This window comes from Thermobia domestica, chromosome 15 (genome assembly GCF_964235325.1).
Source record: "Thermobia domestica chromosome 15, izTheDome1.hap1.1, whole genome shotgun sequence".
In the NCBI taxonomy this organism is placed as follows: Eukaryota; Metazoa; Arthropoda; class Insecta; order Zygentoma; family Lepismatidae; genus Thermobia; species Thermobia domestica.
This window is the reverse complement of record NC_137468.1, coordinates 163,263,407-163,277,940: the sequence shown is the minus strand read 5'-3', so window position 1 is coordinate 163,277,940 and position 14,534 is coordinate 163,263,407. Positions and strand designations below refer to the sequence as shown.

At 36.6% G+C, this 14,534-nt stretch overlaps 1 protein-coding gene across 4 annotated transcripts in view; it reads left to right on the top strand.

Annotated features, from left to right (window-relative positions):
• The window catches only part of LOC145671331 (DNA damage-binding protein 2-like), a 212,196-nt gene that overhangs the window by 52,830 nt on the left and 144,832 nt on the right, over positions 1-14,534 (top strand). For all 4 annotated transcript variants that reach the window (XM_081740344.1, XM_081740342.1, XM_081740343.1 and 1 more), the window contains exons 2-3: positions 2,817-2,897; positions 6,131-6,431. In XM_081740344.1, coding sequence (XP_081596470.1) covers positions 2,824-2,897; positions 6,131-6,431 — 375 coding nt within the window. In that variant the 5' untranslated portion in view covers positions 2,817-2,823. The remainder of the gene's footprint in view (positions 1-2,816; positions 2,898-6,130; positions 6,432-14,534) is intronic.

Genomic DNA, 14,534 nt, shown 5'->3' with positions numbered 1-14,534 from the left:
CGATATGTTGAATTTTCTTGTTAAAAATTCAGAAACCTTCAGAACTGGGTAAACCGTGATGGTAGTTATATATTCTATAGCCTAGGAAACCATATGCTCAGATGAACCCTCTATTACGTATATGATCTATGAACAGAAAATTCAATACTTTCCCGATTCTGAACAAACTTAAGAAACAGTCAGTTCATTACAGAATTTAGAGCTTTACCGATTTTGCAGATCCGAAGCACCTGATAGGTGGTAACAGATTATTACGTATGTGATCAATCAGTGAAAAATTTGTTCGAAATATTCATACAATGTATATGAAAGTTAAAACTTAACTGAAAAATTTCAAGAATGTATAGAACCACCCGAAATGAAGCTCTTGATGTGCAGATTTCTCTCAAGTTTCTTTTTATGTTGCTTCAAAAAGTGTGTGTGATATTTTGAAGTAAAAATACTACATACAATTTTGCTAGTTATTTGTGTATCATTTTTTAAGTACTTATTGTATGTAAGAGGTTAAAATATTATTACATATATTGGTTAATCCTTTGGAATTCATAATGTAAATATGTTAAGAATTTAAAAAAATCTTTTTGAAATTTATGGTTTATTTTCGAGGTTTCATATTATTATCTGCATCAACCACTAATTAAATTAGTTCTTTTTTGTTGTAGAGAAGCGAAACAAAGTCTGCTTTATCAGTTTAAAGCAAAATTTTTAAAAAAGCCCAAAATTTCCCAAGCAAAAAAGCGAAGCAGAAAAAACCGTTTTTTTTTTTTCAAATAAGCCGGTTTTTTTTTTTTTTTTTTTCGAGCCCTTTCATCTCTACACAATTGAAGAAGATTATGAAAGGACATCAAATTTAAGTTACATATATTAATTTTGCTTCGTGCACCAACTTGTTTTACTTAGTTTTGAAAGATCGTAACGTTCATATATTATTATTAAATAATTGTAACCTTCAATAGATATTATTGAAAAATTGTTACATTACTAATATTATTGAACAATTCTAATCTTCATTTATTTTTTAAAAATTGTAAGTATATTAACCATGTTAATAAATTATAAGTGTCATACTGGGTTACTTTTCTGTATATTTTTAATGTTGGAAAAAAGTATTTGTTATAATTGTTATGACCATTTATCAGGGTTGGCAAAAACCATACTTTTTTTTTGTTTAAACAATGTTTTTTTTTTTTTTTTTTTTTTTTTATATATAATTTGATCTATGTATTTATATCACATATGGACAGAAATAAGTTTGTTTCACCTTGGTGTTATTTTGCAACAACTGGGTTATGCTGAAAGGGGTCACATAAGCTTAAAGCGGAATCCAAACCGTTTTTCGACTTATATCCGAAAGAAATTGTTCTCCATTTGAACTCGAAACCGGGACTAATTGGCCACAAATGCGATCCGTCTGACGACTCACTCGCGAAGGACTCCTGATAAAAAATACGTTGACTGATCTTTACATATTTGTTAATATAATCGTCAAGAGTCATTAGGACAGAAGGACAAAAAGATAAACAATTGCACAAGTGAAACCATTATACAGAATTACATATGGACAATTTCAAAATATTGCAGAGTACAGAAGAACTAATTCAGTACAAGTTAGTTCACTATGACTTTTATTAGTCCAAGTTAAAGAAATAACACGACTTAATTTGCATATCGGTAAGAAAAGTGAATAAAGATACGAATTATTTGAGTCCACTTTAGCTCTGACCCGTTTATACATAAATAGATACCAAAGATACTTCTGATTTCAATATATGCCTCTCGTCGAGTTTGTATGACCCCCACCCCACCCAGAAAAAAGTACGGCATTTCAATGTATTTTATTAATAGTAAACTAAACATTATTAAAACGAAACAATATTTAGAATTTTTCTTTGATTGCAGTTGCATCAATAATAACACACTATAAAAAAATCACAAAAGGAACATTCATAAACATACTGTATATATAAAAAACAAACAAAGGTTGCTTTTGTAGTATAATCTCTTTGAGTAATGAATGGGGAATTTAGATCTGAATATAATACGAATATTATACGGGAGTGAAACGTGATAACCCACAAATGTGTGTTCACAAGATTTTACGAACACTTTACACTTTTACGAACATTTTTCGTTTTTATTAGCTGGTTTAAACCAGCCAACCCTGCCATTTATTGTTGCGGACTATTTGGTAACTTGAAATTTTAAAATATCTTTCACTCCTTTCGACAAAGCAAACATGTATACAAATTACGTACATTTGTGTTTTAGAAATACAAGAGATTTGTTTGTTCGTTCGTTATTTTGTGATCTTCCTTCTTAGTAAAATGTTGCGTAAAGTTTTCGAAAAAGAAAGTGTATCATTTTTAAAAAAACTGAGTCCTGTATTTCATTGCAATTGTTTTCTATTTTTAAATTAGAACGAAAAATAAGCATAATAATTTACCACGGGTAAAAACCAGTGGTCGAGCTTTCTTCTCTGTGAGAAACTGATCAGTAATCACAGAGAAAGAATTACTACCGTATTTTATATTTACAAATAATAATAATAATATCTAAGTGTGCCGCGAGAATTTAAGTTACACCCGTAGGGTGCCGCAGGTTGAAAAAGGTTGGGAAACGCTGAGATAGACTTTACAGACAGGCGCACTAGTGCAAGGAAATTTGCATTTTAATATGAACAAAATAATGTAAGAGTAAGTTCTAAGAAATTAGATGAATTGTCAGTTAGTTGTAAGTAAAACTAACGAAAGGTAAATTGGGAAAGCATTACTTTAATCTGCGCCCTTGTAATTGTAAATTGTGTATTTTCTTTCTAGGGAATCAATGGCACCTGCAGGTGGAAGACGTGGGAGAAGTCGTGGCAGAGGTGATCAGGAATCGCGTTCACTCCCTGCGAGGTAAGTTTATTGTTACTTTTTTTTTCTTGCCGTACTCAACAGTACAATGTGCCTACACCGTTTTTCTTGAGTTTTATGAAAAGAGCATCTCATTTCATCATTCGTAAGTACAAAAATAAAAATCGACTAGAAGAAATTGTAATTTATAAGTAAGTGTGAAACTGTCTGTTGAAAATTAAGCGTGGGGATGAAGTAGTTGATTTGCATGCAAGTGCAAATATTTTCAATTTAAGTTTTGAAAAGAAAATCCTGGACTAATATTTGGTAAAGCAGCCCTAGTCCAAAGTAAGTCATGCAGGGAAAGAAGACATTTTACCTTGATAGCTTCAGATGTTATTGAATTTAACAGAGATAGAAAGTAGGAAAAAGATGAACAAAGTAAGAAATTCGTTCTGTTTTGTTTTGTCCATGTAATTCCTGGCCCGAGATGCAGGCCGCCAAATATTATATACACCCAGTGCACCATTCCCATGTGGCGAATTTCGGCAAAATATTAAGAAGCTCTATTTCTGGATCGGTTCATCCATACTCAACAAATAGGAGTAATCTACTGTCTTTTACATTTAATGGATGTTGACCTGTCATGTAGTTAATTTTGATATTTCTGTAAGAAGCAAGTGCTTAGTCATGACTATATGTAAATTTTCATAAGGTGTCCCGGGTTTTAGCGTTAAAATGTGATCAGTAGAGACAAGATTTTTTTGGTGACACGCGAAATGTATCAGTTTTGTATGAAAATGTTGTGTACCCAAAATATATATTTTTTCACTATTTGTTAGGTCTTATAACGTTCGCGATTAAACGCGAAATCCTGTCGAATTAGCGAAATTTGCAACAAATCTCGATATTCCACGAAATTTACACAAAAGTGACAATTTTTCAACGCTTTTACGATTTATTCATTACCATTATTTCTCCCTTCTGCACACTTGACCGTGAGTAAACGCTACTAGTTCGTTATTTGTCTACCATAATGAAATACGGGACTGCCGGCTGTCTGGGGCCAGACCTCCCTTAATTTGTATTTTCTTGGCTTCAACGAGGGTGGTCCCACATTTGCCTCGTCTGCTTCTAAACGGCAAAGCAACCGGTACACTGACGAAAAATCACACGTTTCGATAGAGCACAAGAATTTAAAGATCATGTTTACTACGTTTTTGATGCACGCAAAAAAAAAATAGTTAACGTGTAAATTTTCTAATATTAGACTAGCAGCTGGAAGAGATGCGATTCATATGTGGAGCACAATGAAAGGGAAAATAACAAAAAGATGTTCTTTTGCGTTACCGACAAAAGAACAAATTTAACACCAGAAAACATTGAAACAATGCTTACGTGTTATTTGCATAAGTAAACTGTGAACACTAAAGTTATTTTTTCTGTTAATGTTCCCTGTGTATGTTTATTTTTTTTTAAATGATACTTTTATTCAATGAGGCTACTTAGAGTTTTTTTTTTTTTTTTAACTCAAATATTATTTCATAGTCATTCATGAGCTCATGTCATGATGATTGATAAGTGGAAATTAAGGTGAAACAAAGGGTACTAAATGTAATCGCCAAGGAAAATAGTGTTCTTACATTGAATTTTTATTCGCCGATTTTATCCCGCTTTACGCATATTTTTATAACGAAATTACGAATTTTTATTTACCACAAAATCGTGTCTCTAGTGATCAGTGATGACTATTTTTCGGAAATTTTGAAACAGAAAATTTTCCGATTCATGAAAACATACATACTCCACTTATTCCTATATCGTTGTAATAAATATTGTTTGGAAAAAGTTCCAAGAAGTGAAAATCTAATGATTCTTCATTTCTTCGAAAATGATTTAAAAGCTTCAATGTATTCTTTCCTCAGAATTCATCTTTGATTTCACAAAATTATGTTTCGTCAGCTTAATATGCGAAGACGAAGTTTTCTCATAATTTTAAACAGTAAAATGAAAGCATTTCTTCTTATTTTCTGTTACAACAATAATTTTCATAAGGAACTGGAACTTTTATGTACTTATTTCACTACGTAGGCAGGCCTATGTGTGAATAAATAGTGGACTTTTGTGTCTTTGAAATAATTAATAAATTCACAAATGGCTTCTTTTCGCTTTCTTGTTACATTTTAAACAGTAGGATGGGATATTTGTACTCTACGAACTCGATTTATATTCTCTGACTTTACACACACACACACACAGAGAGAGAGAGAGAGAGACTATTTCAATTTTTGTTTGCCAACTCGAAATATTAGAAAATTTTTCGATTCCAGAAAGATAATTGGAACATTAAAATTTGTTGATGTCTAACTTTCCTCTACAGGAATTCAATTTTATAGCTCAATATGCAGTTAAATATAGTGGAAAATTTTCCACTTAACATCACTATACATAATATTCAAAATTGTCTGGGTTATGAAAAGTTTTTTTTTCCACTTGTTTCTACATCGTAATGAAAATTTTCCGGTTCATAAAAAGTTTTTCAATTTTTCCATACACAGAAAATTTTTCGATTCATGAAAAATTGTTTCACTTGTTCCTACATAGTATTAAAAATTTTCTGAGCCATGAAAATTTTCAGATTCTTTAAAAGATCTTTCACTTTTTAACATTTCTATACATGAATTCAATCAGTTTTAAGGTTAATGAGGAATTGTTACTTGATCACTGTTATTTGTTTAGAACGGAAAATTTTTTGGGAAAAATATAGCGAAAAATTCACTTCTGCACATCACTAGCTGTGGTGCAGTGGCTTAGTGGTAGAGTGCTTATCTATGGTGCATGGATCCTTGTTCGATCCCCGGCAAAGTAAGTTTGTGGAAGACAACATCGTGTCCGTGGGTTTTCTCAGGGTACTCCCATTTTCTACCACATTTTCATTCCACCAATTCTTCCATTGTCATTTACTTGCCAGAAAGTATCAGAGATGTCTGAAATTATTTACTAACAAATACCCCAATATTGGATACAAGGTAAAATGGCTGAATTTGAGTTTAGCGTTCCTTTCAACAGTGATTCTATATGAGACGTGAACCTACAGCTTAACATGGGATCCAAACCAGATGAGCCTCCCCCGGGAAGGAACGCAGTCTGAACATCCATAAGTGAATACATTTGTTATCATGTTGTGTAGACGTTTGCTGAGATGACGATCTTATCCGAGTTAGTTATACTCGAATCTAGATTGTGTTTTGTTTACAGAAACTAAAATGTGAATGCGTTTTCCTTTTATTTTTCAGACCTCGCCCCAGGTATCCAAAACTTCCTGATGATTACGATGATGATGATGATCCCGACTTCGTTTTACATTGTGCGAAGAAACAGCCTGATAATGGATCAAGGAATTCATCGTCAAATGAGAACGTGAAGCCGAATTCCCGCGAGGGAGAAGAAAAACTGAAAGGAAGTAAAAAGAAAGTGTCAACTGCAGAGAAACCAAAATGTCAACCGGAAACGAATACCATCAATACAACGACCAGAAACTTTGTCAATTGCCTGGAAGTATCTCAACTTGGATTGTTTAATCATGTGATACACAAGGTAAAGACTAGCAACAAAAATTTTCCTCTAACAGTTGTATTTCCGTGCGTATTCCTTTGCACTTTCTGTGCCATTTTTTCTAATCAATATTTTCAGTGTGAAAAATACCATAACAGTGTAGATTGCGAGCGGTGTAAATAAAGTAGAGTTGATTTTAGTTTAGCGTCCTTTCAGCAGCGAGGCTATATGAAACGTGGACCTACTGATTAACGTAGAATCCAAACCACATGAGCTCCCGCAGGGAATCGAACCCGGGTCTCCCACGCCAAAGACGCGTATGCTAACCACTTAGCCACGAAGGAGCTCACGCGGTGTTAATAGACACGATAGTAGACAAAAGAAAGTGCTTCATAGCTCCCGCAATGATTCCGAAAACTAAGCAAAAAGGTAAACAAGAAATTTAGGAATGATCAAACAAAAAAAAAAAAAAATGGATCAAAAGATTGAGATCTTGGCCAAGAATTTTAGGAATGATCGAAAATAAAATGCATCAAAAGATTGCGATCTTGGCCAATTATTAGTTTTTGGATCAGGGACCACAAATTTTTGAACAGCCCCTAAGTCGAGTTTACGTATTCCCTACGGAATAAGCACATCATACTGAGTTAAGTGATAGTTTGGGTTTGGCTACATTATATGTAGTTGTCCAGATATAAGACCTACAAGAAAATTCTTCCCTGAAATATTTTGGATCTTTAGATCCGAAAAGAGGTAATTCAAAGCAAGTACATAATTTGCAGACATAGAGAACTATAGCGAATGAACCGTCATAAATTGCTTAGCTAGACCTTCTTCGCTAATTTATGCTTACGAAATGGCAGAAATATGTTGTTAAAAATTCGCTTCATATCGGATTAATTTCACCTTTTTAAAAACATTATGCAGACTTACGTAAGCTGATGATGATGACCATGTACCTCGAAATCGTTCCTCAGTTTTTTACAATCATTGCAGTGAGCGTGAAACATTTTCTTCTGTTTATTATTATTATTGGGGGGGGGTTGCTAGAAGTACACAAATATTGAGTCTTATGCGCAGGGCTTGAAAAATTTCTTATTGACAAAGGCGCCATGGTAATGTATATACAGTTTAATACATAAGCCTATAAGTATTGGCATGTAGTGTTATTAGTAAAACACGGTGTCTATCAGTCATGAAAGTCACGAAATTTAGCTTTTTTTTTTTTTTTTTTTAGCTGTACAAATGTAAGTACAGATTGAAAAATTTTGTTCTGTAAAACTTCAAAGTTCAATACCAAAAATGTCTATCGTCGGCTTTAGACGCTACCAAATCGCAAGCAAAGTACGTTTCTATCGCATGGATGAAAATTTGAAATTTTATGATTTGGTAAAGAAAAGGTCATGAAAAAGACGAAATTTCATTTTGGAATTTTAGTAGACACCCTGTAAAAAATAACACAGATTTACCTTAGTATAAAGGTTATCCCTCGAAGATAACATTTGAAGGTATTGTAAGGGTGTTTTACAAAGGAATTACGTGTGTTTTATGTCCATGTACCTGTCTTGTAGTTTGAGCGCTGAAACGCCAATTGTTCTAGATGGATCAAAATCTTCTCATAATGAGTCATTCATCTTAATAAACATTAAGTTATTTAGGCTGTCACACCTTATTGATGACTTCGGATTATTATTATTATTATTAAGTTGGTTCATACTCCTCCCGAAAACGCAGGAAACGCAGGTAATACTGACACAATACTAAGCAACTTGACTAAAATCGAGAATCTCTTTGAGAAACTTTTCTCAAAAACTAGGCGCGAGACACATCTGCGATCGCCGTGGGAACTGACGCCCGGGACTTTTTTAGCCCTGCTTACAGGATACGAGAGACGTTTTGAAAGTTTGTTTATATATATATCGTGTAAGGTGTGTAGTTCATGATACCAGGGTATATTTGTGTTTGGCAATAAAGTTTCCGTAACACGGAATCTTTATTGCCAAACACAAATACACCCTGGCATCATGAGCTATACAACTTACATGATTTTTTTGACATAGTCGACACCGGCATTGAGACATTTGTCGTAGCGCGCAATGAGTTTAAAGAAACCACTCTGGTAAAAGTCGGTACTCTTTTGATGCAAGGAATTATCTCACATCCTGCTTTACCTCAGCATTGTTTTGAAAGTGAAGTCCCGAGAATGTGTCTCTCAATGCAGGGAACAGGTGAAAATTTTATGAGGTAAGATAGGGGCTGTAGGCAGGGTGATCCAATCTCTTCCATCCGAAGCGACGAATCTTATCTTGTGTGAGCTGTGCAGTGTGTGCTTTTTCGATGTCGTCCAAGAGCACAATACACTAGTCTCACGTGCACATTCATACCGGATAACAGCACGCACTTCCATTGGCGACCACATCAGCACACGCCGGTCTGCTGCTGCTCTTTCTTCGGTGCTCTGCGCATGCGTCATTCCATCTCCGCTGACGCTCCTTCCGTCGTTAAACCAGCAACGGGTGTGGTTTCTTATGGCGATTGTTTGTTTCACCTGGTGTACCATCTTCTCGTTCAAAACAAATGATGAAACTTCTTTTCGGAATGTCCCTCGTAGTTTGCTAAACAGAAAATCGTGATTTTCTTCTCAATCTAGCTCTTGCGACAGGGTGTTAGGAGGAGAATATGCTTATCTTGAAAAGAATTAAATGAGAGATAAGAAGGAATAAATGTGTAAGTTGTTAGTGTATACAAAGTGTTACTAACTTCCATGTAGAAAGGTAACCAAGAAAATTCTGTCGGTTCCTCACCCACCTTCGAACATCGATATATCACCTAAGATGTACATGGAAGATCAAAAATAGTCCCCATCACCATCGACGGCCTTTGCCAACGTTCTGGAAGGCCATGGATTTCATCGTGGTAGAACTTGGTGATCCTTGAAGCGAAGAAGGTATCAAATGCATTTTGCACCTCTACTAGGGATTTGAACTGGCGTATCTAAGGCGAGTGTCCAAGAAATGGAACAGATGATAATCTGACGGTGCTATGCCCTGGGAACTTGGCAGATGCAATAGTGTTTCCCATCCAAGGCGTAGAATGGTGTCCCGGGTCATCCTAGCCAAGTGGGGCTTAGCTTTGTCCTGCACAGGAGGACCCCTTTGCTATTGAGAGGTGCTGGCTCCAGAGTTTTAAGTTTTTCTTGAACACGGCTCAACTGCTGACAGTACACAGTTGCATTGATGCTCTGACCAGCTTGTACCAGTTCCCGATGCACAATACCACGAGCAGTCCACCAAACACACAGGAAGACCTTCTGGTTTCGGCTGTTTTGAAACCGGTTCATGGTATGCTAACCAATGATGATGGCGCCGTGGAGCTTCGTACAGGACCCATTTCTCATCACATGTCAACTCCCTGTCCAGAAATAGCTCCTTCCTCAGACGAAACAACAGTGAAACATAGGTGTCTGTTCGTGTTGCCTTCTGACCCGGAGTCAAATCATGTGGGGTGTGGCCCCGCGTAGCGTAGTCGCTAACGCTCTCGCCTTCGGTGCGAGCGGCCCCGGGTGGTGGGGGCACTCGGTCGAAAAAGTGTAAAACGCTTTTTCAGGCCAGCGACCCTGAATGAGGTTTTCCTCATTCACACCAGGCAAATACCGGGGTGGTACCTAACGTATAGGTCCAGGCCGCTTCCTTCCTTCCCTTTCCTTGGATAGTGTGCTCACCGAGGGAAGTCATCCCTCAACATCGTTACGGGCTAAATGACCATAGATGCTGAAAGTCCAGGAATCTAAACCCTAATCAAATCATGTGAGACGAATCGACCCAACTTATAGTGCTTCCCAAGTTGCTGGTGGTGCTACCGAATGGTTTCTCCACTCACACTGAATTGTAGTCCCCCTTCCTCACATTCTGGCCACTGTGTGCCTCAATTGCTGCCTGAAGATTTTCATTTTGTATATATGCTGGTCTTCCGGGGCGTAGTGCGTCTTCGAGTGTTTCGTCACCGTCCTTAAACTCGTTAAACCAGCGCTGTACTGTCCGCATAGTCACATCCTCACCAAAGGCTTGGCATATCTTCCACCCCGCTGCAGCTTTGAATTCGTACAACATTCACACTCTTACAACGCTCTGTGAAGGTCCCATGTTCACTCTATTCTTAACGCAAGTTCACAGTGTAACTGAACTACCACAACTAGGTAGTATGTTGGATATATATGCACACCAACAATTGACCTTCGCCTTAACTCCATTCGCATTCAACTCAACGGTGTGAGGTGTAACTGAACACGGACTTCCACAAAAAGCAACAGAACTTTCTTGGTATATTTGTACCAAGCAAGTAATGACACAGGTAGACGACCTTCAGATGGTCAGAGTTTTCTAAAATCGGAAATTTCACTTTCCGGATTTCGGAAAGTAAAAATTCCGGAATTCGCTATTCCTACTTAATATTTGGTCTAGGAATTAATTCGTGCGGGTGGACAAGAGATGGCGCAACGAACGGAGCGTCCCACAGTTCCGTGTATCCACACATGTGTTGCAAACCCCTGTCATCGCGTATCGTTCGTAGTATAGGGCAGTGGATTAAAGCGTCAACAACACCAGTTTGTAGTTAAGTGAACATGGCGCAATTTGTGCCTGATAAAGTGTTTTTGCGGGGTGTCCTGCTGCATTACTTTAACATGCAGAAAAGTGCGACTGAAAGTCATCGTATTTTGGTGGAAGTGTATGGTGACCATGTTCTAGCTGAGCGAACGTGTCAGAAGTGGTTTGCACGGTTTAGAAGTGGTGATTTCGGCTTGGCAGACCAAGAGCGAGCTGGACAGCCAAAAAAATTTCAAGACGAAGAATTGACAGCATTGCTCGAGCAGGATTCGTGTCAAACGCAGGAACAACATGCAGCAGCATTAGGCGTTGATCAAACAACAGTCTCCAAACGCTTGAAAGCCATGGGAATGATTCAAAAGATGTCACATTGGGTTCCACATGAATTGAAAGACAGAGACGTTGAAAGACGAAAAACCATTTGCAAATTGCTGCTTCAACGACAGAGCAGAAAGGGGTTTCTGCATCGAATTATTACGGGTGATGAGAAGTGGATCCATTACGAGAACACTAAACGAAAAAAGGCCTGGGTGAAACCAGGTGAACCAGGTCCATCATAACCAAAACGAGATATTCGCTGTGCAAAGGTTATGCTGTGCATATGGTGGGATATGAAAGGTGTGGTGTACTATGAGCTGCTGCAACCGGGTGAAACTATGAATGGAGAACGTTATCGACGACAATTAATGCGTTTGAAGCAAGCTCTGGCCAGAACACGACCAGAATGGGAGAACAGACATGATAAACTTATTGTTCAACATGATAACGCTCGCCCACATGTCGCAAAACCGGTCAAAACCTATTTAGAAAATGTCGGATGGGAAGTTTTACCCCACCCGCCGTATTCACCAGACGTTGCTCCTTCGGACTACTACTTGTTCGATTGCATGAACAACGATTTGATTGGACAGCGGTTTACTTCTTCAGAAGATATCGAAACATGGGTCTCTGACTAGATCGCTTCCAAGGATGAGGACTTCTTTCGCCACGGAATCCGTACATTGCCTGACAGATGGGCGAAAGTGGTGGCTAGCGATGGACAATATTTTTCTTAAGGTATTTATGTATTTTGTGTTTGTACTACAGCTTCAATGTGTGCGTACCAACCGCACGAATTAATTCCTAGACCAAATACAATCATGTACCTACTTTAAACTAACTGATAAAAGTTGCTGAAATTTCGTACAAAGTAAATATGGACAGGGAGGAATCGTTTGACGTGCTCTGCAGTACCAACAGATGAACAGTTTTGCCAATCCTGCATAAAGTTGTGTTTTTCAAGTGGCATAGATTATTATATATTTCATATTTACATGTTAAACGAAAACATACAATACCGTATTTATTATTCAGTGTTACGAAATAAGGACGATACAATACCCAAAAAAGGGCCAATTTTGGACGTCTCTGCCACACTAACAACACAGTTGAGACGGACGGATTTCGAATAATGGGGACAAAGTTGCAATTGATTGAAAATTCACTTTTTTTTTTTTTTTTTTTTTTTTTTTTTTTTTTTTTTTTTTTTGCTTTATTTTGGAAACATGCTTAAACAGGTGTCACAACTAGGTACTTACATGGCTTCCAATAGACGAAAGCACTATTTTATTGCTTACAGTAATTTTATGTCTGAAATCGTTCCAGAGGTATGATAACATTGGTAAAGATGCAACCTTGTTCAAAATGGGGCATTGTAGAAAATGTTGAAAATAATTATTGCTTTCTGTTGGTTTTATAACAGTACAGCAATAGATTTTGGTAGTTGTAGTGACAAGTTCTCTCAGTTAGATACCAGGATTCATTTCCTAGTGGGAGCTTATGTGGTTCGGATCCCATGTTAAACTAGATCCATGTTTCATATGGCCTCGGTGCAGAAAGGAACGCTAAATCTCAATCTAAGCAACCAACTGCTGCCGAGGAGTTACCTTTAAGAGCCTACCTGCCTTAAAATAATACAAAATTTACAATTTTTCTTTTTCATGTTTATTCATAAGTAAAAGGAGATAATGAAATGCAATTTAGCACAATCATAGATAATGTTATTCTGCAACAGAAAATATGAACCTGAAGAATTTTCAGTGTTGCCAGAATAACAACTCCCCCAAAATCTAAGTTAAGGCAACGACTAAAGGAACGATCTCAACTGCTTTTGGTTACGTATTATGTTGTTTTGGTTTCCTGTGAACTACTTTTTAAATATTATTATTTAGTTTTAATAACTGTATGTTAAAACTATTTTGTTTTTTTACAAACTAAATAGAACTATTATTTAAAAAGTAGTTCACGGGATTCCAAGACGATATGTAATCAAATGCAGTTGAGTCCGTTCCTCTAGTCGCTGCTTTAACTTAGATTTTGTGGTAATTGTTATTCTGGCAACACTAATTTCTATGGATAGCAACACTGAAAATTCTTCAAGATTCATGTTTTCTGTTGTAGAATAACATTATCTATGTTTGTAGTAAGTTGCATTTCAGTATCTCCTTCCACTTATGAATAAACAGGCAAAAGAAAAGTGATAAATTTTGTATTATTTTTAGTAAGGCAGGCTCTTAAATGTAATTCCTCGGCAGAGGTATGAAAGGGGTATAAACTCGTATAAAATAATCCTGAGTGATTTTTTGTTAATTTTTTTGTGCATAACAACGAACCAGTTCTCTCGAGCTTTCGGCCCACTGCATACTATAGGTTAAAACCGTGCTTAGTCAAATTAGCTCTAATTTACATATAACAAATTATTATTATTAATAATATTAATATTATTGTTTTGAGTTTACTTATCAATCTACCATAAATTATATTCATATGCATGCAAGTATTCAAGGACTTGAGTAAACAGGCCACCGAAAGCGCAGGTAGTGACATCTGTTAGAGTAAGGCCGCGCTAAGAAGAGCTCTAACAACTCTCACGTGCGATCAAGCGCGGTTGCCACGTTTATCTTCTGTAACAATACAATATAACAAGGGGACATTTTGTGGGAAAAGAATCACCTATGTATTACAACAAAAATATTTAACATTATGCCTGACGAAAGTATTAGTCAAAACAAACAAAATAGTTTGCGTTAGGATAGTTTACAAAATCATAAAGAAAACAACCGTTACTTCTAAACACATAGGGCCTTATGCAGAATCGTTTTGATGTATGATTAGCGTCATACTAAATGCCTGACTACTGCATGGAAACATATGTTAGTCAAACTCTTTAGTATAAGATCGGGCTTCTTCGTAGCTAAGCGGTTAGCGTACGCCTTTGGCATGGGAGAGCCCGGTTCGATTCCTGGCGGGAGCTCATGTGGTTCGGGTTCCACGTTAATCAGTAGGTCCACGTCTCATATAGCCTCGCTGCTGAAAGAGACGCTAAACTCAAAATCAACTCAACTCTTTAGTATGACACTAAACACGCGTCAGAACGACTCTGCGTAAGACCCATAATGTTATATCTTTAAAAAAAAATGAAAACTACTTACGTTAGAGAATGGCTTTCAATTGTACACAATTTAATTCCGATTTACTATAGAAATCCTACGCTTTTTTCCTA